General features: G+C 29.4%; 3 protein-coding genes across 4 annotated transcripts; all 3 read left to right on the top strand.

Annotated features, from left to right (window-relative positions):
- Positions 1–3,440: 3,440 nt before the first annotated feature.
- LOC101221950 (uncharacterized protein At5g39865) lies at positions 3,441–4,184 on the top strand. The gene has a single exon (XM_004148129.3). It carries the CDS (start codon positions 3,441–3,443, stop codon positions 4,182–4,184), a length of 744 nt encoding a protein of 247 aa, XP_004148177.1.
- Positions 4,185–16,476: 12,292 nt separating this feature from the next.
- Positions 16,477–21,013, top strand: LOC101206710 (probable inactive receptor-like protein kinase At3g56050). Of its 2 annotated transcripts, none has more exons than XM_031886095.1 (9): positions 16,477–17,044; positions 17,179–17,317; positions 17,565–17,636; positions 17,741–17,884; positions 17,983–18,123; positions 18,459–19,015; positions 19,307–19,497; positions 19,587–19,719; positions 20,256–21,013. In XM_031886095.1, exons 1-9 carry the CDS (start codon positions 16,924–16,926, stop codon positions 20,849–20,851), a joined length of 2,094 nt encoding a protein of 697 aa, XP_031741955.1. In that variant the 5' UTR covers positions 16,477–16,923; the 3' UTR covers positions 20,852–21,013. The 2 variants fall into 2 exon arrangements, with proteins under 2 accessions (XP_031741955.1, XP_004148196.1); XM_004148148.3 differs by having other exon boundaries at positions 16,480–17,044; positions 18,459–18,964.
- A 2,263-nt stretch (positions 21,014–23,276) lies between these two features.
- On the top strand, positions 23,277–24,117 carry LOC101207189 (non-classical arabinogalactan protein 30). Its single transcript, XM_004148150.3, has one exon. The coding sequence runs from the start codon at positions 23,318–23,320 to the stop codon at positions 23,816–23,818; it is 501 nt and encodes a 166-aa protein (XP_004148198.3). The 5' UTR covers positions 23,277–23,317; the 3' UTR covers positions 23,819–24,117.
- The last annotated feature ends 159 nt before the right edge of the window (positions 24,118–24,276 follow it).

Below are 24,276 nucleotides of genomic sequence, written 5' to 3'. Positions count from 1 at the left end.
AGAACTAAAAATTTTAGACATCATAACGAACTACGATATAGATAGCTTGATTCCTATCACAAAAATAAAATGAGAAGCATATACCTATCTTATCAAGTTAGTTTTTCACTTTATACTAAAGTTAATTAACAACTAGTTGTTTATCCTGTTTATCTTCCCTTAACATCACCACTACTCGAACTTTGAGTTTTAATGATGCAAAATTTACATCATAAATATGCTTAGATGACAATAGAAATATAAGAAATATCAAGAAAAATGAAATTATCAAGACCCTCAATAACTAGTTTAGATTTTTGACAACTTGATAGACCTATGGAAAAAACTTATAAAGTCAAATATATTGAAGTTGTAATTTTTTATTTCTTTCCTTCTCCTAATTTATTTTACTACTGGAATTACAATCATGTGAAAACAAGATTACATACATATATATATATATATATATATGTATGTCTAAAAAAGTCAGTATACTTTTTATTTTTTTTTCTATCTATCTTGACTGTTTTAAACTATACCTATAAATATTCACAATTTTGGTAATCAATTGAAAGCAACAACCAATTCATTATCCAAACTTAAAATCATAAATAAGTATCAAAATGGTCGTGGATTCATGTGCATATTATTAATTTCTATCTTTTATAGAAATGTAATATCCATCCAAATATAACATTTAAATAACCATTCAAATTTTAATGTAAATTTTTATGTTCCCTTCCCTACCTTTAAACTCACTCTGCCCTAAATAAAAAGGAATTAATATGTTTAATTTATTTTTCAATTCAATAATCATACATATATATATATATAAACAAATATCAATTAGTATCCGGTTTTTAAAATTATAAATTGAGGTCTAGAGGGAGTTGAGAGACCTTTTATCACTAGATCACTAACTTTAATTGATATTATTTTAATTTCATATATATGTGTATATACAATATAAAAATCATAAAATTGAGATGGGTTCAAACCCGACTCCCTGATCTATGCTAAGTTTTTTGGTGTGTCTATTATGAAAAATAAATATTTACAGTTTTTTTAAATTAGTTTTGTTCGTGCTAAATAATTTGGGTAGTTTTTTTTTTTTTTTTTTGAAAAGAAAATTGTTTTTTTAGACATAGGATTGCATTCATAAATAATGCATCGTATTATAAAAAGTATATATATATATATATATATATATATATAGTTTATTTTTCTTAGAATAAATCAAAGTGTATATTATAAAAGTATGAATTGGGAAGATATTTTATTTATTTTTGGGAAATAATATAAGGATACGTAATTTAATTGAATTAATACAAAATATGTAATAGATAAAAAAAAAGGTCAAATTTACCATTTCTGTCAGCCTAATTTCAGAAAGGTAATGCTCTCACCAAAATGGTTTTTTTTTTCTTTTATTTTTTAAATTTTGTGTGGAAAAAACATGCTAATTTAATTGCTCCTGAAATTTATTTTTTTAATTAAAAAAATACAATTCTGAAGTAAGGTTTTTTTTAATTGGCAGTTTAATTACAAAGTGTGTTTGAATCAGAGTTTACTATTATTTCTTTTTAGGAAGAAGAATAAATTCATTGCTAAAAAACAACGTACAAACCCTCAACAACATCAGGAGAGATTCAATTTGAAACTGAAACTTGAATTGCACCCCAACATCATAAATAAGAGAGGGAATGGAGACAAAGTAACCCTCGGAAGCCCTAGCCAATTGGTGAGCCAACACATTCGAAAAATAAGGGTATCATACAAACCTTTGAACATAGACAATCAAAAGCTAATGTGTTACAATATCCTCAACAAAGTTCGACAACTCAAAATATCCACAAACATATCGACGGGAGAGGACCAAGACACATGACTTAGTTGAATCTCTCTCCTAAGAGGGAAAGGCTTGGACCTATCAAGCCTAGAAAAACTCCTTAATGTGCAAGGAAATCATATCCAATAGTGCCATTTTGTTCAACGACTAACCGTTAGAATTAATCAAATTCCTGTAGTTCCACTCTCACACATCCCACATCAGGATGATCAAGGCGTTCTGCACCGAACTCTCAATTAGCTCCAAGACCCCAATATTCCAGCAATCTATTAGGTTCCAACAATCTTTGAACCATTAAAAAGACTACATAAGGCAAAAAAAAAAAAAAAGAACCAAACATGTTTAGTAAACTTACACCCCAAAAAACGTGACTGGATGAAAAAGCTTATCTTTCATCAAGTTCAAACTGAAAGCTCTAAAAGAAGAAGCATAATTGGTAGCAAGAATATAAGCACTCTTAGATCGAGAAACAACCTTTGGACTCGATTCCCCACACGATCTCACCAAGCCCCCAGAACCCTTACGAGGGATATAAAGAATAGACTCGATGTCGCACGATAGAAACAAATTTGAAACTATCTCAACATCCCCGTTCCTATTATCACCCAATGGATCACACACACATCATCTCCAAATTACTATTAGTACATATGGGCCTCCTCCCCATATCTCCCACCTGCCACAATTAGTACATTTGTAATTGAAAATTTTATATATTATAAATATAGAAGGATATAAAGTAAAATATTAAATTTAGTTTTGGAATTATGATATGAAAAATCATAACCATATGTGATATCATTTTAAAAAATACTAAAAGAGTAAAACAGGGTGTTGTTCTGCTTTCACTTCTTTCATTTTCTGTAACTACTAAATCCTTCCCTTAATTAAATAAACAAACAAACAAACAAAATCACTTTACTTTTGAATTTAAATAAATCCACTTTACTTTCCATTGTACCATGAAACATATTGAAGTTTTACTACACATCTCTATATCATATCAAATCGATACCCATTATGTTTAAAAAGAAAGAGAAATATTGAAATGAAATTGATTATCTCATTATTAATTTTGATAGGAAGAGTTTGTGATATAAATGGATAATTTTGGAAAGGAAAATTAGTGTTGTTGAAGAAGGAAAAAAATGCCAAATGTGGAAGTGTCCTACACATAAAATTCCCAAATTAGGGTTTTTTTGTTATTATCTTTAATATATATTGCGATTATTTTAAAATATAATCATGAAAAATTATCAAAAATAGAAGATTTTGTCAAATTTTGTATTTTAGTAATTTAAAATTTTGTATTTTTGTTTATGGATTGTCAATTATTTTCATTTTTCGAAAGAACCCAAATATAACAAAAATATCAAATTATATAAACTACTATTTAGGAGGTTTATTAATTTGGCTAACTTTGAGACTATTTTAGAAAGTTTTGTTTATTGAAAATAATTTTATTACATTATATATTTATGTTTTAGGGCATTGTGATTTTAATAATAATTGTTTCTTTAAATATTAAAACTCTGTCTTCCTTGGAAAACGCCTTTACTCTCAACACTCTCTCTGCCTTTCTTCTGCTTCTTCTTCTCTCCATTTCTCTCTCATGTTGTCTCAATGGCTGAGATCTCCGGCCAGAGTCCAATCTCCCTCCCAACCTCGTCATCGTCACTTCTCTTGTTCCTCCTTCAAAGACATTCAAGACCTCTGCCGTGAAGACTCCTCTTCCGATTCCGGATCCGATTCCCCTCCCAACACTCCCAAGAAACCTTCCATTTTCCACCGCGTCCGTCTCTCCACCTCCGTCCTCCGCTCTTGGTCTCACCGCCTCGCCGTCTCTTCCACCTCTTCCTCACGCCGCGACTCCGATCACCGTATCATCCTCTACCACACCTCTCTCCGCGTCGTCCGTCGCACCTTCGAGGACTGTCGAGTCGTCCGATCCATCCTCAGAACCCTCCGCGTTCCAATCGACGAACGCGATCTCTCAATGGACTCCAGATTCGTAGACGAGCTACACGATGCGATCGGACGGAAGAGTCTGAGTTTACCTAGAGTGTTCATTGGCGGTCGATACATAGGCGGAGTAGAGGAAATAAAATTAATGAACGAAAATGGTGAGTTGAAGAGACTAATCGAAAGGCTACCGGATGTAGCGACGGGACCTGCGGCGGCGTGGTGCTGCGAGGTATGCGGTGGAATCAGATTCGTGGTTTGTGAAGAATGCGATGGAAGCCATAAGATCTACATTGAGAAAATAGGATTCAGAAGCTGTAACTCTTGCAACATCAATGGATTGATTCGATGTCCTTCGTGTTCACCAATGAAGCTACGAATTGCAGGTTCTTAATCCTTATTAACTGAATGGGTTATATAAATAAAACTATGAGATTAACCATTTGCATTCAAATTGTTTGTAACACAGTTTAGTTTTTAGATTAGATTTTGAATGTAATTGTAAAATTGTAGAATTTGGAATCAAAATCTTAGGGTTTTCTTCTTTTGTTTATTTGGTTGAATCATCCTCTCTGAATCTGGATAATATGCTTTATTTTTCTTTTCAGTTCACTTCAAAAGGGAAGGAAAATAAATTAAATTATAAATTTGATTCCATAAAATCTTCCCATCCTATAAAAAGGTTTTAAGAATTAATACCGAAATTAAACTTTATAATACTAAATGTTATATCAGTTTGTTGTGTTTTTATATTTTCCTAAATGAGTTCAAAACAAATATAGATTCCCAAACTTTAACTTTTAAAATATTTCAAATACTATAATAATTTAGTTTAGTTTAGGGTACAACAAATATTAAATAGTAGTCCAAAATGTTCTCTATTTTCTACTCAATACCAAAATTTTCTTTTCATTATGATGGAAGCCTAAAGTAAATATTGTGTATAATCCTACAGTATTCTTGTATAATTTTTTTCTTCTTCTTTTTTAAGCCCTATTTTTCTCATTTGCACAAATTCCCAAAAGCAGAAAAGAAAGTAAAAGTATTTGTTTAGTTGGTCAAATTTTGGATTGCTAAAACCTAGATAGCAACTACAATCTGTGTATATCAAATTTTAATCAATTCAGCCTCTAAAACTATGGCTTTCACTCAATTAAATACCATTAATGTAAGGGTTTTTTTTCAAAAGAAAAAAAATAATCCTGTAGAATAATTCTGAAAACGGAGTTGAAAACTAAATGATTGTGATGATCATAGAAAGAATATGGATTTATCGTCCAATTAATTGATGGTTATAAACTTTGAACCCAATGGACTATGTAAGATGATCTCAACGTTAAAGTGTGTGGGATTTGGGGAGGCAAGCAAAGATGATTAAAAATTGTTAATAAATAAATGAATAGATAAATAAAAGGTTTCAATTACATTACATTAATGAGGATTTATTTTGAGGCAATTAGAAAAGGAAAATATAAGGGAGCATGTTTGACTAATAACTGATTAAACCTTTTTTTATCAAACTATACATAAACAAATCTGTATTTTCTTTTCAAATCAAACTTAAATCACTGCTAATTACTATTACACTGTAATAAATTCAATATTAAACTTATAGAAATGAAAAATTAATTAAAAATATTTTAAAATATTAAGAAATGAAGAAAAAACAAAACAAGTTAAGAAATATGTATTAAAATAAAATTTTAAAAAAAAATCATCAAAATTAGGAATTGAGTCCAACACTTTTAGGTCAAGAATAAATATAGGTATCTCTCAAACGAGCGAATTAAAATTTTTAAGAAGAATCAAATAATTTTTTTTTAAAAAAACTAAGTGGTAAACTATAAGAGAGAAACCATTAACATTATTTTTCTATTTTTGATCAATTTGTAGAATCGTTTCTTAAATTTTTTTTAAAAATAATAATTATCAAACACGTATATTTTTCATCGACACAACAAAAGAAGACCGAATACTAATCAGGCTAATATAAAATCATTCTTATATTTTGGTAATGGAAGATGGTGATCTATTATTTAGAATTTATTGATTAATTTACAAGATTGGACAGATATTATTGATTAGTCTTATAGAGAATGATTAGATTTTGATACTTCATTATACATTACTTTTTATTTTTGACAAACAAACTTAAATTATTTTTATTTTTATTTATACTTGCTTATCTTCTTATTAAATACCCACGTGCATCCAATCAAAACACAACACATCCAATCAAAATATTTTGTAAATATTTTAGTAAATTTTACGACATTAAAATTTTTTTTTTCATAAATAAGTCAACATTTCCATCTTAATTTTTCTTATTACTAATTGACATTTTTCAATATAGTAATGAAAAAAAAACAATAAAATTAGAATAATTGATATTCTTAAGATAAAGGTATTGGAAAGAGTATCGGTGAGAGCACCAAACGATTCCTAAAGAGCTACATTAGTAAAATTGGGCTTTTCAACCCATTATACATTTTGGGCTTCACTCAATACTTTGAGCCCAAGGACTTGGGAAGAACTATCTCAAAGCTATTGATTGCTACATTAACTCTTTTCATAAGATTCAAAAAATTATATCCATTCCTTAATCCTCTTCAATTGTAAAATACAAGTTAGGCTATCTTGGAGTTTGATTTCTTTTGGTTCAAACTACATACTTCTTTTAACTTATAATTCTTCCGTAAGTGTTTTTCTTAAGTCCATTGAGAAACTTATTTTGAACTTAATTGTTAAATTTGCAACTATTCCAAAATTTAAACCACCTACAACGTACTTTTGATTACTAACACATACAATAGCTTATAAGTTTAGTTACAAGTTAAAGATTTGAGATACAAGGTGTAGTTTCAAATATTAGTATTTATTTTTGAGCTTGTTAAATTATTTTAAACTTTTTGATCAAGCCTTGAAATAAATAATTGAAAGGATCAGCCTAACATAAAATAAAATATATCAAATATTCAATCAACTGTTATATAATAATGAAGTGCAAAATGATGAATGGAACATATCAAAAAGTAAACTAAAAAAATGTTATATAAATCCTTAGTGTTTCTTTCCCCTTTTATTTTAATAATGATGATGAGGAGTGTACCTAATCCCATGCTTTCTATTTTTATATACACACAAAAAATGAATTAAAATATTTTTTAAAAAAATAAGTGCACTCGAAAAACATGAAAGTATTTTTCCTTTTATAAATAATACTTTTGTGTAAATGAAAGGTTCAACCATTCATTTTCTATATTATGATATTAAAAAAGAAAATTATAAAATAGTTTACTTCGAGTGAAGAAAAAAAAAATGAAGAGTTTGAGAGATGATGAGTTTAGATATATAGGTAGAAGGAGAGAGACGAAGTTAATGAGTGAGAGAAATTTGGTGAGGGAGAAAGGGAGAAAGAGAAGTTATGAAAACTAAAACTTTAAATAATTTAGGTAGATGGGAAGTTAGAGTATTATTATTTTATTTAATGAAGGATAGAAAAATTAAGTGTGTTTATACTTAGGGTTTACATAAATTAAATCAAAAAATAATTCTCTAGTTAATTTTTTTAAATATGATAATTAAGATAATTAAAAATAAGACTTAGAACCAAACCATCCATCTTAGTATATATAATAATACACTAACACTAACTAGTAACTATCACTTTAAATCTAATATTTATATGTTTTCCCAAACTCATCAATTAGATTAAATTAGAATAACATTTTTTGTTCTCTTTTGTCAACAAAATTACAAAATATATATGTATATACATCTCATTGGTTTCACAAGCTGAACTAGTAAATAGAAGGGTCATTTTCTGTCTTTGACATTAGAAGAGGTTTATTATTATATCAATCAATTTTGAAAATGATGCCTCAACCTCTCCATTTCAACCAAATTTTTAATCATTCATAACTATATCAATATACTTTACCTAAATCATATTTAATTAATTACCACACTATTTATCTCCAAATCTTATGTTTGTTGGTTTTGTTACCATCATTATTAATAAAATCTAAAATTTGGTAAGGTAAGAACGAATAAATGTGACCTAACATATTTCGTGTTTTCCACTAAATTAAAAATGGTGTGTTTTGTGTTATGAATTACTTTTCTTTTCCACTTGGAGGGATTTCAACGATAGGGATTAAAAGAATGTGTGTAGATTTTTGTTTTCGAAAAGCACAACGCCTCGCCTACCATCACCCACCCTTTAATTAATGGAGTCTTCTTCTTTTCCGGTCCTATTGGTTGCAAATTTTGGATATATAATAGACTTCACGTTCACGTGTTCTTGACAGATGCAATTATAGAAGACAATGACCTATCAAAATAATTTAAAAAGTGTATATTCAGTGTGATGTTTGTTTAAGTGAGGATGAACTCTCTTCAAATTTAGTCATAACAATGTATTTATATGAGGTTGGTTCACAGGTTTTTCATATATTTTTCTTTACCTTTTATAAAAAGTAATGAGAGTGAAGGAATCCATTTTAGGTTGTCTTTGTGCTTATCGTTCATGTGGAATTTTTTAGAACAACGAGTCTTGTACTCTAGCGCATGCTTTTCCTCTTCAATACATAAGACTAAAAGCAAACTAAAATTCAAATTCTTGTCGAATGGGGGACTCAATTTTTGTTTCAACTGCTCAGTTTAAGCTTTATAAATGAGAAATTGTTACGGGTAGCACAAAGAAATAAAAGTATTTATAAAATATAACAAGAAAAAAATATAGTTGAAAAAAAGATGAAATCGAACTAAGATAGTTGTTTGACAACACTTTTGCATATAATTTTGGTGCTCTTGATACAATATATGAAAATGATGATCTTGAACCAAAATTTGTTGAAGAATGTAGACAGATAGAATATTAGTTTTTGTGGAAAGAAGCAATTGAGGTAGAATTAAACTCACTTCCAAAACGTCAAGTTTATAGACCAGTAGTTCAAACATCAAAAGGTAGGGGTGATCATCGATTGGTTGGAGTCTTTTTTTTTACAAAACCGCCACCGAACGACCATAGTCGATTTAGTAAATGTTCAAACCGACTTTGACATCGATGAGTGAGGGTCGATTTAGTTTAACACTTACAATTATTTTTTGGAAATTTTTTATTTGAAACATTCTAAAACCGACCTCGATCGACTCCTCGTTTTTCAACTGGCCGACTTTGATTTGATCGGTCGGCTCAATTTTTCGATCTACCATGCTCACCCTTATCGGAAGATGGCAAATATTATGTGGGATATGAATGAGTATTTGTGAGAAAAAGAAATGAATATAATGAAATCACAATATATAAAGAAAGACTAGTTGTACAAGGTTTTTCACAAAGATTTGGTATTGATTATGAGTGAACATATTCTCCAATGGTGGATGCAATCCCATTAAGATTTTTAATTAACCTAACTATTTATGAAAATTTGGATATGCATCTCATGGATGTAATCACAATATTTAGATGGATCTCTTGATAATGATATTTCTTATGAAAATCTGAGAAAGATTTAAGATATCTAAAACATATAAATCAAGTTCGTGGAAACTATATTCAATAAAGTTATAAAGATCACTATATAAATTAAAACAATTAGAACGAATGTGGTATAATCGCTTAAGTGGATATTTGTTGAAAGAAGCATATCAAAATAATCTAACATGTTCATACGTTTTTATAAAAATCACAGTCATGATCTGCTATTATAACTGTATATGTTGATGATTTAAATATAATTGGAACTCTTAACGAGCTTTCAAAGATAATAAAATATCTTAAGAAAAAAATTGAGATGAAAGTTCTTAAAAAACAAAATTTTGTCTTAGTTTGCAAATCGAGCATTTAATAGATGGGATATTTGTTTATTAGGCAACTTATACAAGAAAAAAATTGAAAAGATTTTATATGGATGAAACACATCGATTGAACATTCAAATGCAAACTCAAACACTAAATGTGAAAAATATATATTTCAACATCGAAATGATAATAAACTTCTTGGTCCAGAAGTACTATATCTTAGTACAATTGATGCATTTATGTATCTTGGTAATAATATAAAACCAGATATTGCATTTTCAGTAAAGTTATTAGCTAGATACAATTTTTCTTCAGTAAAAAGACGCTGGAATGAAATGAAATATATACTTCCTTATTTTCGAGGAACAATTGGTATGAGTTTGTTTTATTCAAATAAATCAAATTTTGATTTAGTTGGTTTTGCATATTATGGATATTTATCTTATCTACACAAAACTATATCTCAAACAAGTTATCTATTCACATGTAGAGAAACTGCTATATTTCTATGACCAGTGAAACATGTTATTTTGATTTCAATACTATAAAATGATTTTCAAACCATTAGTTGTTTCTTTTAAATGATGCTAACTTTTATGTGCACATAAAGAGTCAAAACCACCATGAGATGTATAGGGCTACATGGTTATGAGAAGTTGGATTATGCCTTGAAAGGAGCATATAAAGCTTAGTGACATGAACAACAAGGATGAATTTGTATATTCTCGAATGTTGTTGATACAGTAATCTAAGCATGAGGTAATGAGACCAAGCGTAGAGAACAACTCGGGATCTTTGGCAAAAAGAATAATTAACTAATAGGTGTTTATGCGAAATGAATATTAATGTGATTCGCGAGTTGATCTAATTCTATTGTAAAAATGATTACATACGTTTTCATATGCTTTGTGAAATGAAGTGTTTATTAATAAATTGATTTGTGTTGGATTTGGCAAAAAAGATTTATCAAAGAGCATTGCAAAAAGAATTTCATAAAATTTTACTAATTCTTTTCGACTTACGTTTTAAAAATCTCATCTTCCAGGAATAGACGTTTAGGCCAAGTAGAGAAGAAGGTTGAAGAGCTTGCGACGAGTTTGAGAAAACCACTAGGCGTTAAAGAGTTTTAATAAATATCAATTACATTTGATCAAAGTGTTGTAATTGTATGCTCATATCAAACACCTTTTATTAATAAAGCGTACGTTTTGGTTATGTTATTTATCGCACTTGGCATTTAAAGCTGACTCCGTTGCATTTTGAAGTTTCGATTGATAGTTTAAGAGTTTATCATGAGAATAAGTTAAGCGACAAAGATCAATTGCAAAGTTTAAAACTAAACCGCATAACCGCATCCAATATGCACTAATTCCTACGCTTTGGTTGTCTTACCAATCGATGTGCCATAGGTGGCTTTTGCAAATGACATACACATTGGTGAAATTTCCTAAGAAAATGGAGTTAGCGGAGAAATTTGAAAAATTCCTATTTCCTATTTCTTAAATTCTTGATTTTATTATTTATATAATTTATATATTATATTTTATTTAGCGAAATTTTCAAATATAACAAACAAATTGAAACCATTTACAAACTATTGCAAAACCATCAAATTCTCTATCACACATTTGAGTTTTTTTCTACTATATTCTGTAAATAGTTTTCATTTTTTACCATTCATGATAATTCCCCTTTTATTTATTCCAATATTATATTTTCCGTTTTCCGTGTTTTAGTTGTATTTATGTTTACAACATAAAACAAATTATACAATTTCTTAAGAAAGTAGAAAATTAATATATATATATATATATATATATATATATATATATTAATTAAAACTTAGAAGGAAATAAGAGAATAATTCCTCCAAGTCAATATTGAAAGGTGTAGATAAATTTAGAATATCAAATATTGGATTGGGAATTGAGAATTGAGTAAGAATGGGATGGCTACAATACTCATACCAATATAACAAATTAGAAATGTTAAATATGATAATATTGAATTCAAAAAATAATAATTTACAACTTCAATTGTTTGGAGAATTTCAAAATTGTGCTCAATTTGAATCAATTATATATATAAAAGAAAAAAGCCGATTTTGACCAAAGTCAAAGCTCCGCCGAGGAAATGATCCCCTCAACCAAAAAGTCGGCTATTTTATCTTCTGGATAACATTGGACTTTTACCAATTAATTTAAGGTTTTTGTTGCCAATCTCTTTAAATCAATTTTCATTCCTCTTTTCTTTTCTTCTAATGGGAATTTAAACATTTTAATCATTTTCTATTTTCATGTTTTATCTATATATTCTTTTATTTTATTTAACATCTACTTCTCAAATAAATATCTTATCTATTTTTTAAAAAAAATAGACATGGATTTACCTTCTATAAATTCTTCAGTTTGAACATGTACAAAACTATGAAAATAAGTACACATATTTCAACATTAAGTTAATTTAAATTATACCATATAAATTGAAAAAAATAAATAGAATTTTTTTAAAAAAAAATCATAAATTAGGCTCTTTAATATGATTTTTAAAATTTCTATTTGAAAGTATTGTATAACAATAAATTTTATTTGGGCTTCTCATTATACATCATGCAAATTCAAGTAGTGTGACAAATTAGCTATAGAATATGACTTTGAATCAAGCGATGAGCTAAAACTCGTAGAAGCCCTTTTCTCCATATGTAATGATCCTAATTTAGCTCTTCGTGGTCTATAGTGAACCAAGTTTACCCTCTCTTGAAGTAGCATCTACCTCAACCTTGATTCAAGTCTCATGTTCTTTTTGAAAACTAGAGGTTAATGTGTCTAACCCTAGAGTGGACCAAAATGGTCTCTCGAAGTCGGTCTCCATCTCTAAATTTCTTATTGCTTGATATTACTAAATTTGATGGTTCTGGAGATCCAGAAGCCCCTCAACAACAATACGTTGTTGCGATGAACACCACTACTCTCATCAAGAAGCAACACATTTTCTTCTTTGTTTTCATTTTGGAAAGAGTAGCAATGTGGTGATACTATAGTTTAGATGCCTGAATATAACTTATATCTTTTTTGTCTAGTCGAGAAGAGAGATGTAAACACATAAAAACTCTAGAATGGAAATGAAAAATAGGTTCCTTCAAAATTGGTAAGATCTTTGGCGAGAAGGATAAGGGATTTAGTCACTAATCTAAGACTTTGACGAACAAATAAATCGCCACTTTGGTTAGTAGTGGGCCCATCATAGGTGCACGCAGTAGGATCAACTTGTGTCACAAGTGGTTAGGATGTTTATGAATTCTTCTACTCTGGTTTTATGAATTTCAACTTGGATATCGGAGAAATCAAAATTCGACTAATAAGGATAAGAGTTAGAATATGCTCGACCATAGGGAGAGGGCGAACACCCTGCTATGTACCTTGCTTCCACACCAACCATCTCAATTTGATAAAGCGCCTACTCGTGCATTGCTTCTATGATCTTATGAGCACTGACCGTCATAACCTAGACAAAAGTCAAAAGAACTCTAGCACATAGTTCAATTGGATATGTAGGTTATATTTGTACAGGTTTCTCATGTAGAACCATAAAAGGAATTCAATCACTATTAATTGATATTTTTTATGTATTAATGACAATAGACACACTCGCGATAGTTTTAGCACTACCGCAAACCCGTATAAAATATACAGAGGATTTGAGCATTTGTTTTTAAAAAAAAAATCTTTGGAATGTCCTTATTAAAAAAACTAGAAAACGAAAATGTAGCGTATAATTCTTTTTTGGGTCAAAACAAACTTTAAATTGGTGATAGATCGACGTATTCTATTTTTTTCATTTTAAAGTCGGATTTGAACTCCCACCCCTATAATTATTAAATAACAATAGTTCTACTCTTTTTTATTTTTGTTAGATTGAAAATATATACTTGATGCATACCATAACCATGTTAACTTAATTTTGAAGCATTTATTAAAAAAAGAAAAAAGAGAGAGATAAGAATAATAATAACTTAAAATTGAAGCAATTTAACTTTTTTCTTTCTAAAGTTTTTAAATACAAAGAAAGTAATAACTATTTTATAAATTATTTATATAAAATAGTAAGATTTACCTAATTTTGAATTAAGAACTAAAAATACATTTATTTTATAGATGATTATATTTTGAAGTTGTGGTCGTATCCCACTTGGATTTACTAATACCACCACTCTTATGTAATAGTAATTCAAAACAAGAAACTTCTTGGAAATATCCAATTGTTTATGGGTAAAATAATTCCCAAATTTTTTTTTCATTTTTAAATAAATGCCTATACTGTATGGACTTAAATTTGTTTGTATTTACTTTAATTTGTACAATGGGTAGACTATAAAAGAGAAAAAATATGCATTTACTGCCCAATATACTAAGGTTTAGCTATTTTAAAGCATTGTTGATGATCATCTTCTTCAACTCTCCAAACACTCTATATATTCTCATTTTTGTAAACTTCTCACATGTTATGTTTTATTGAGAGTTTACATCATTCAAATTTGCTTATAAACATTACAACTATTATACAATGTTTATTCAAATTAAAATATAATAGAGAATATAAATTCATGCAATTATCGAACGTTTCAAATTTCAATCAAGTAATAATCATTAGTTCACGGTTTTAATTGAAACAACTTTCTAACATTTATTAATTAATTGTATTATCGTCTATCTAATCGTTATTAAAAATAAACTTTCTTTTTTTTTTCAAAATTATATCCATTCAACATTTTATATATATTTCTTTACCATTTTTCTATAAATTCATTGTATTAATTAAATGGATTCTATTTGCATTACCATAAAGGTTGCTTTCTATATGGGTGGTTTTTATTTTATTTTTTAAAAGTTTATTTTAGTTTGATGTGATGTTACACCTATATGTCAATTTTATTTTTTTCATTATAGCCGATGTTCTATGATTTGCTTCAATATTTCAATTTGAAAATAGAAATAAAGGTCGGGAGACGAGGAGGGAACGTGAGAGAGTTGATTTTGGAGAAAACAAATAACAAAATTAGTTTTTGGGTTTATTTGATTCAAATGTGTTGATTTTGTTTGTTTATTTGTGTAAAAGATTCATAGAATAAATTAGTAAGATTGATTGGTTATTTATCAATTTAGTTAAAGTGATGGATATCTATACGTTAGTCATTCAAATATTGAAGCCAAATCATCATTCCGTTAAAAATTTAAGAGAATCTTAATGCAAAAAATCGAAGTAAGTGTTCTTTTTTTTTTTAAAGTTCGACCAAAATAGAACAAGATCGGAAGTAAATTGTATATTTGTGAAAATAAACCCAACTTAATTATTTCAAATAAATAAATAAAAGTAGCATAGTATTTGATTGACATAAATTGGTAGCATTAGATGTTAAATATCTATATCTCTGCTAATAAGTTTGCTACTAATTATTTATGAAAACACCACTTTTGTTTCAAAAAACTTTGTTACATTGCTAATGATTTTGGTTTTTTTAATTTTTTTTTAAACAATTTAATCGTTATATCTTCATATTTGTAATAATTTAGTTCATACACTATAAAAAGTACCAATTTATTTATGCTACTTTATAATTTGTATTAATTCAGTCTTCGTCGTGAAAAATGCTATTAAGATTTAATGGAATTTTTTATCTATATAGATTGTAGACCTAATTAATGTCGAGTTTATTTGTAAGTGATAAAGATTATGTTTGTATAATCAAAATTAGTAAATTAAGTTCGATAAAAAGTTTCATAAATAAATTGATACAATTTTAGCTCCATCGTATGTGTTTGAAAGTGATTCTAACTCGTATTTTGAGTGTTCAAGTAAATATTTTTAACTTTGTATTCGGAATTTGTTCTATTTTAGTATATCTATTTTTATATCCTAAATTTAGTTATATCGTTGATATTTTTTCTATCATTTACACTTTGACTCTAAATTTTAAAATTTATTATTAGCATTTAACAAATTTTGATAAAAATTAATTTTGAAAGAGTAAAGATTTATCAAACAAAGCAATTCAAAAATTCAAAATTTTAATATAGAGATTAAAATCGAACAAACTTAGAGTAAAATGAAAAAAATGATATTTCGAACCGAATCTAAATTTGTTCCAAACACGATTTTTAATAATTTAAAATTGTAATAATTTTGAAGTTTATCTATATTTGACGATTTTTTGTTTTTATATTTATCTATATCTGTCTAGAAACTAAAATACATATGCATTCAAGACTCATTAAACAAATGCACATTTAAAACAAAAAAAACCTAAAAATGTAGTTTTCTTATTAAGAAAAGAGATAGTAAAAAATATATCAAATATAACAAAGTTTTAAAATTGTAAATATTACAAAATATAGTAATTAAATTTAAGAAAAATTGTATCAAATGATAAAAATATTTAGAAAAAAACAGCTGATGACACTAATTTTTCTGCATATTATGAATATGACAAAACTAATGATATCATATGATAATTATAAGACTACCAGATGATCATCATTTTTAAATTTGCTACTTTTATAAATTTAGAAAATGGTTGATATGTATTAATTTTTTTTGTTATTTTTATAAAAACTCTTAAATTTAAAATATTAACATATTTATAATTTTTAGAAAGTATTCAGGTATATTTAATTATTATTTCTAAAATGGGTCCTATGTAATTAGTCATTTAAAAGTAATTCCATTATCATTACAAACCTTTTGAAAAGGCAACATTTAGAAATGGGCTGAACCCCACCTGAAAGCATGCTTTTTTCTTTTGAAAGGCAGTATATATTAATCTTTGGTACGTATATAATTCAATCATTCAAACGTGCCATAGACGTATTTCACCTTCCTCTCTTCACAAATTTCACCTAAGGCAGGCCCTGCTCCTAACATTTAGACTCAGTCTTCCCACTCTTTTCTATTATCCAATCGTTTTCTCAATACCCACTTGTCTTCTTGTGATACTATTCTGATTTTTTCTCCCCATATGTTCTTCTCGCCCCTAAAATTTCAAAAAAAAGAAAAGAAAAAAAGAAAAGAAAAAAAGAAAAGAAAAAGAAAGACTCAGTTGATTTGATAGAGACTTCAAACATGAAATAAAGTTAGACTACGCGTTTTAATTCAAAGTTTCCTTTTGATGGTTGGTTTGCCTTAGCTTTCTGTGATCAGAACCCTGTTTTCTTCTTTCATCTCTTCCCATTTTCTTGAGCTCGATTTGGAGTTTTCGACTTGGTTGGTGTTCTTATTTCGGTAAAACTCAATTGGGTTTCTGTTGGTTTGGGTTTTGGTTGCTTTCTTTGATATGGGTAAGGTTCAGAATCTGAGTTTTCATCGATTCAGGCTTCGAATTGGGGTTTATGGGTTTGTTGTAATCAGTTTGCTGTTTCAGAGTTTTCATTTGTCTTGGTCGCTGAATGAGGAAGGTAAACGGAATGGATCTTCTTGTACTAGTTTCATGGATTTTTCTTTTATGCTCTTTTTAATCTTCTGATGAAAATTCATGAAGATTTTTTTTTTAAAAAAAAAAAAGTTGATTTGTTTGTTTTCATTTGGGCAGGTTTGACTCTTCTGAAGTTCCGGGAGAGAGTTGTGAATGATCCATTTGGTGTTTTGTCAAATTGGAATGACCACAAAGAGGATATTAATCCATGCTTTTGGTTTGGAGTTGAATGCTCAGATGGGAAAGTTGTATCCCTGTATGTTCTTCATTTTCTTTTTCTACTTTTGTATCTTTCTTTGTTTTGATTCTTCTCCCCCTCCCAAGTTTCTGGAATTTGGAACTTGATTCTAGAAAACCTCTATCTACTATGCTTAAGCAGATAAATTCTTGATCATAATATGATGATTGTTTTGTTAGTTTTGTTTAGGTGGTCATACTTGTATTAATTTTCCCAATAATTTCCCTCTGAAGATGATTTTGAAGTGGAATTATATGATATGCAGGAATTTGAAAGATCTTTGTCTTGAAGGAACACTCACTCCTGAGCTCAAGAACTTAGTCCATATAAAATCTATGTAATAACTTAGCTCTTTGATCTCAATTTTTGTTTTATTTGTTGGTTTTTGTTCTATCTGCAACCGCGAACTGTAGTAAACCTTCGTTCTGTCTCGTCTTGCAGTAATTTGCGAAACAATTCTTTTACTGGAACCATCCCTCAAGGATTGGGAGGACTTGAAGAACTGGAGGTGCTAGATTTAGGATATAACAATTTCTGTGGGCCACTTCCATCTGATCTTGGAAGTAATCTTTCACTTGGAATCCTGTATGTTTGGCTTCAACCAATTAAGAGTTAGTTTTTTTTGCTTTAACTTTTTCTCCTCCACCTCCTTAATAACTTTAGTTTTCTGTAAACATATGCAGCCTGTTGGATAACAATAAGGATCTTCGTAGCTTATCTCCTGAAATTTATCAGCTTCAACTACTTTCTGAGTTTCAAGTTGATGAGAATCAGCTTTCTAATACAGCGGAAGGATCATTATGCAACAAGGAATCGATGTCATGGTTTGTGACCCCAATTCATCTTATTACATGTTAATTTTAAGTTCTGACACAGGCTGAATCTTATGCCCATTGGGTTAAGTTTAGAAGGATTCCTTTATTTACGAAATGAAGAACTTGAAGGAAAATGCCATGACTGAAATGTTATTTACAGTCAATTGTCATTGTGGATTACTGAAATGAAAAACTACTTTAGTGTGCAAGATAAATGGATGACTTCATTCGAAAACCTATCCTTTTGAAATCAAATCCCGCTTTTCTACAATTCATCTTATTCTGTCAACGTTTATTTTGCTTGAAAAATATCTTAATTAGATTGTGTGTTTCGTTTTTGCTAGTGATGCTGTTCAAGTAAAAGACAGTAGAGGAAGAAGAGAACTCCGGGCATCGGCTAGTCAAGCTCAGTTGACAATTCAGGGTAGAGTTGCAGAAGTTGTAGTTCCTCTAACTCCACCATCACCATCTGGTGGCAATTCTGATAGACCACCATCAAATTCACCACCACCATCACCACCAGCGGGAGCTCAAGGTTCTCAACCACCACCACCAGGTACTGGCATCTCTACGTCAAATAATGCAACCAGTCCACCTCCTTCATTTAAGGCTCCTTCAGAGAAAACCCCACCAGCAGCACCTGAGGGACTACCTTCACCTCAGCCTTCTTCAAAACAACAAGGAGGCAAGAACAAGTCTTCAGTCGGTGTAGTTGTAGGAGTAAGTGTAGGGGCTGCAGTATTTGTTATTGCATTGGCCGTTGGCATTTACCTCTGGACCAACAATAAAGCTACTGTCAAACCATGGGCGACGGGACTAAGCGGACAGCTTCAGAAAGCATTCGTTACCGGTATTCTTCATTCTGAAAAAAGAACAAAAAATCTAGTGGTTTCATTAATTGGTTAGTTTTTGCTTTTTGATTGATCTACCGATTTGGAACTGATTAGGCTAGCTTTAGATGAAACTACTAGTCAGTTGAGAAGTGAAAGTATCAAGATATTGGAATATAACCAGTATTCCATGGTTTCACTGTGTTCATTTTTAATATGTATTTAGTCTCAAATTTTAGAATCTGAAAGAATCATGGCAGTATCCTTTTATGATTTATTCTCCTTCCTTTTGTGGGTTGACTGATTAGATATAGCAATTATGGCAGCATCTTCTTGCTTCTAACTGGGGATGTGTTTCTCAGGTGTTCCAAAGCTGAAAAGATCAGAGCTTGAAGTATCTTGTGAGGATTTCAGTAATGTGATTGGTTATTCACCCATTGGTCCGGTCTATAAAGGGACATTGTCTAGTGGGGTTGAAATAGCCGTTAACATCATTTCAGTGAAGTCGTCTAAAGATTGGTCCATGGCGTTGGAAGCTCAGTTCAGGAAAAAGGTAGCTGATATATAACTTTCACCGATCCATGTTTTCTCTTTGACTTGTCAAGCCTGATATTTCTAACATTTCTTATTATCTTGTTGTAGATCGATACACTATCGAAAATAAACCACAAGAACTTTGTCAACCTTATTGGGTATTGCGAGGAGGAGGAGCCCTTCAGTAGGATGATGGTTTTCGAATATGCTCCTAATGGAACGGTATTCGAACATCTTCATGGTAAGTATCAAACCATATTCTCATTTACCATCATTTTTCCATTTAATAAGATAGTTTCTATCTAGATAAGTTCAGGTTTGACGAAAAGTAGCTCAATTTACAGATGTAATATGCTTTATATGCTTATAGACAAATGAATATACTATGATAATGAAGTTGATTTCAGCCATAAAATGGACTTAAGTTAAATATTTGGAAGATGCTCATTGGCGCGGTGGAAAACCAAGTTGAATTCTATGTTATTTGGAGAAGTGTTTCGAATATGAATTTGTCTAAAAAGCTGATACGTGTTTCAAATATGCATTTGTCTGAAAAACATTATGTCTTGTTGTTATCGCTCCAGTTTGGAGGCTGGAGTAATACTGTCATCAACCATAGAATGCTAGATATTCTACATTTATGTAAAATTCCTTTGGAGGATGCCATAGAAGTTGGAAGTTGTTTTCGCCATATTTGTAATCACAACCTTGTTCAATTCAATCTACTATACTTTTCGTAGAAATTTGATTGTTTTTTTTTTCTCTTTTGCTTTGCAGATGAAGAATTCGAACACTTGAACTGGAGAATGCGAATGAGAATAGTAATGGGAATGGCTTACTCTCTTGAATATTTGCACGAGCAGAGTGCACCGCTAATCCATCTCAACCTTACATCATCAGCCGTCAATCTGACCGAGGATTATGCAGCAAAGATTGCAGAGTGTAGTTTGCAAAACAAAATCGTTGCTAACGAGCGAAACTGCACCAGTGGACATCTCTTAAACACTTCATCAGGAGGTCCAGAAAGCCAAATTTACAGCTTTGGTTTAGTGTTGTTAGAACTAATGACAGGTAGAATCCCCCATTCAGCACAAAATGGTACACTTGAAGGCTGGGCCATACAGTACTTAAAATTGGACAAACCACTCAAGGAGCTCATAGATCCGACTCTCACATCGTTCCAGGAAGAGCAGTTGGAGCAAATCGGTCAGTTACTAAGATCTTGCTTACATTCCAATCCAGAGCAGAGACCAACAATGAAGCTCATTACCTCAAGGTTGAGATTAATAACTGGGATAACCCCAGATGAAGCGATCCCAAGGCTTTCTCCTCTTTGGTGGGCCGAGCTCGAGATTGCATCAGAAGGACGATAAAGTGTGGAATCTGGAATGTTGCAAGTATGAGCACAATTTCTGTATCTTGTGTGTAGTTTTTTGCTGGATGATAATGTAGATATCATCACTTTAGAAGCTTTGCTTGTATATATGTGAGATTGTTAATATATACATAACAAGTTATTTTATTTTATCCCTACACACACAATTTTAGTTCTTATATTTTTAATAAATCTTAAATAATAATAATTTTCATTCAAGAAATGATATCATTAACAGATACAATTTTTTTTAAAAGCAATCTACCAATAAATTAATTGTTTTTTTTTTTTTTTTTTTTTGAAGATTTATTCTTCCCTTGAGTCTGAGAAATGCCTTTTTATTTGGGCTTGAATATTCTATAAAATTTGATGTGACCTGATTAAAGGTAATCTATGGCCATGTCCTAATTCACTAATAAATGAATTAAAAGTGATTTAGAGTTAGTCTATATTTGATATCTCAGATTCCAAAATGTCAATATTAGACCTTCGCTTATAATATAAATTATAAATGTCAATGTGTTGTCGGGTCTTTTTATCATTTTTTATGTAACCCAACAATTGAAGACTGTATTGTACATTGTTAAAAAAAAATTTAATGAAATTTCTTATATATGTAGTTTAAGATTCAAGTATATGTTCATAAATCAGAAAGATGAAGTCATTTACCTAGGGATTTTTTTTAAAAATAATGTAAAATTTGAAACATATTTCAAAAATAGGGTAGATGCAAAACTATTTTCAAAAATAGGTGTTTTGAGGTGAAGTCGTGGACGGGGTACACGACTTCCATGCAGTGGCCCCCACATACTCTATTTTTTCCTTATTTTTATATTTATACTACACTGGGCCCCACATTTTTTAATTTTCTCATTATTTATATACGTGGGTCCCACACACTTCATTTTTTCTCATTATTTATATATACATACTCACATATAATATAATATATATATTATACATTCAAATTCTAAAAATATCTTTCTTTATTAAATTAATTTATTTTTTTATTTTTTTCTTTATATATATTTAAATATCACAATCTTCAATCTTCAATTTTTCTTATTAAATTCATTTTTCTAATTTAATTTAATTCTTTCTTAATCAAAATTATACATATATTTTTTTTCCAATTTTCAATTTTTTTAAAAAAAATCTCATATATTAACAAAACATGTTATTAAAAATATATTAAACAAATTAAAAGAGTAATAATAATAATAATTTATATATATATATATATATATATATATATATATATATTTAATATCTCAATCTTCAAATTTTCTTATTAATTCATCTTTTCTAATTTAATTTAATTATTTCTTAACCAAAATTATATATATCTTTTTCTAATTTTCTGTTTAAAAAAACACATATATTAACCAAATATGTTATTAAAAAATACATTAAACAAATAAAAATAATAATAGTAATTGAAAGAAGTTGAAACGTACTCTAAAAATAATAATAACAATAAATTTGCAATTCAAAATTATCCATTAAGTTTTTAAATTTAATTTGTAATCGAACCAATTCTTGTTTTTTTCCTTTTACCATAAACATGAATTTCTTTTTATTCAATTATCAATGTGTGTGGCTTCAAGTGTTATTATTATTATTTTTTTTAGTAATTTTAACTTATCTCAATTATTATTATTACTCTTTTAATTTGTTTAATATATTTTTAATAACATGTTTTGTTAATATATGAGATTTTTTTAAAAAAATTGAAAATTGGAAAAAAAATATATGTATAATTTTGATTAAGAAAGAATTAAATTAAATTAGAAAAATGAATTTAATAAGAAAAATTGAAGATTGAAGATTGTGATATTTAAATATATATAAAGAAAAAAATAAAAAAAATAAATTAATTTAATAAAGAAAGATATTTTTAGAATTTAAATGTATAATATATATATTATATTATATATGAGTATGTATATATAAATAATGAGAAAAAATGAAGTGTGTGGGACCCACGTATATAAATAATGAGAAAATTAAAAAATGTGGGGCCCAGTATAGTATAAATATAAAAATAAGGAAAAAATAGAGTATGTGGGGTCCACTGCATGGAAGTCGTGTACCCCGTCCACGACTTCACCTCAAAACACCTATTTTTGAAAATAGTTTTGCATCTACCCTATTTTTGAAATATGTTTCAAATTTTACATTATTTTTAAAAAAAATCCTTTACCTAGTAAAGGTGCATATAATTTTGTTGAAAATATTGATTATAAACTAAAATAATTATTACACTAAATTAAATTTAAATTGTGTTTAGAAAACAGAAAGAAAGCAATTGGTGGGTGTCACGTACATACCAAAAACATTATTTCTCAAAAATTAGTCGCCCCCACGTCTTCTAAATCCTTGATTCCATCACACACACACATATATATATAAATCCCATTTCCCTTTGTCCCCATCAAAGGAAAACAAACACATACACACAAAAATGTCAACCAAAAACCTCCTCTCCCTCTCCTTTCTCCTCCTCCTCCTCCACATTGCTTCCGCCGACCCTGTCCGACTCCCCCACAAACCCCTCTCCATGGCAATCGAAGGATTGGTCTACTGCCAAAACTGCAAGAAAATCGGGACGTGGTCGTTGACGGAGGCCAAGCCAATCAGCGGAGCCAAGATCAGTGTGATTTGCAAGAACCATAACGACCAAGTAAAGTTCTACAAGGTGTATCAAACCAACAAAGATGGTTACTTTTACGCAGAGTTGGTTGGGTACCAAATGAACCACCCGGTTCTCGACCACCCACTTCAAGCTTGTAAAGTCAAGCCTGTTTCTTCCCCACTTTCCGACTGTAACCTTTTAACCAATCTCAACTATGGTCTCACTGGAGCCCCACTCCGGTTCGAGAAAAAATTTGTGGTCGGCACCAATTATAGGGCCGCTGTTTACGCCGCCGGGCCACTGGCTTTCCACCCTCAGAAATGCCTCTAGATCATTATATTATATTGAGTAATATTATACATTTTAAACTTCTATATATAATTTATACTCTCTATGTGTGATTTAATGTGTTTTGTTTTGTTATTTTCTTTTGGGGGCTATTCATGTGTTTGGGGTTTGGAATTTGTTTGGTGCTAAATGTAGTTTGATGTGTTTTTGTTCAGCCAGAAATGAGAGAATGAGAAAGAAGTGAAACTTTTTTGTTTGGATTTAACTTTTTTCCATTTTATGATCCTTAATTGGATGATGTAGCAATGGGAATTATATATATATATATATAGTAGTGAGAATTGGGATGTTTTGGTTAAATGAGAAATCACACCTTCCATTCTTTTAAAAGTAATACAAAGAATAACTGAAGTAAGAAGAGATGAAATAACTATAGCCATGAGGGCATCAATACGTATGCATGGGCGATCCTGATCAGACTCTACGAACTTTAGTTGGTG

Source organism: Cucumis sativus, chromosome 5 (genome assembly GCF_000004075.3).
Source record: "Cucumis sativus cultivar 9930 chromosome 5, Cucumber_9930_V3, whole genome shotgun sequence".
NCBI classification, from domain to species: Eukaryota; Viridiplantae; Streptophyta; class Magnoliopsida; order Cucurbitales; family Cucurbitaceae; genus Cucumis; species Cucumis sativus.
Note: the sequence above shows the minus strand (reverse complement) of the source record. Positions and strands in the feature narration are given on the sequence as shown.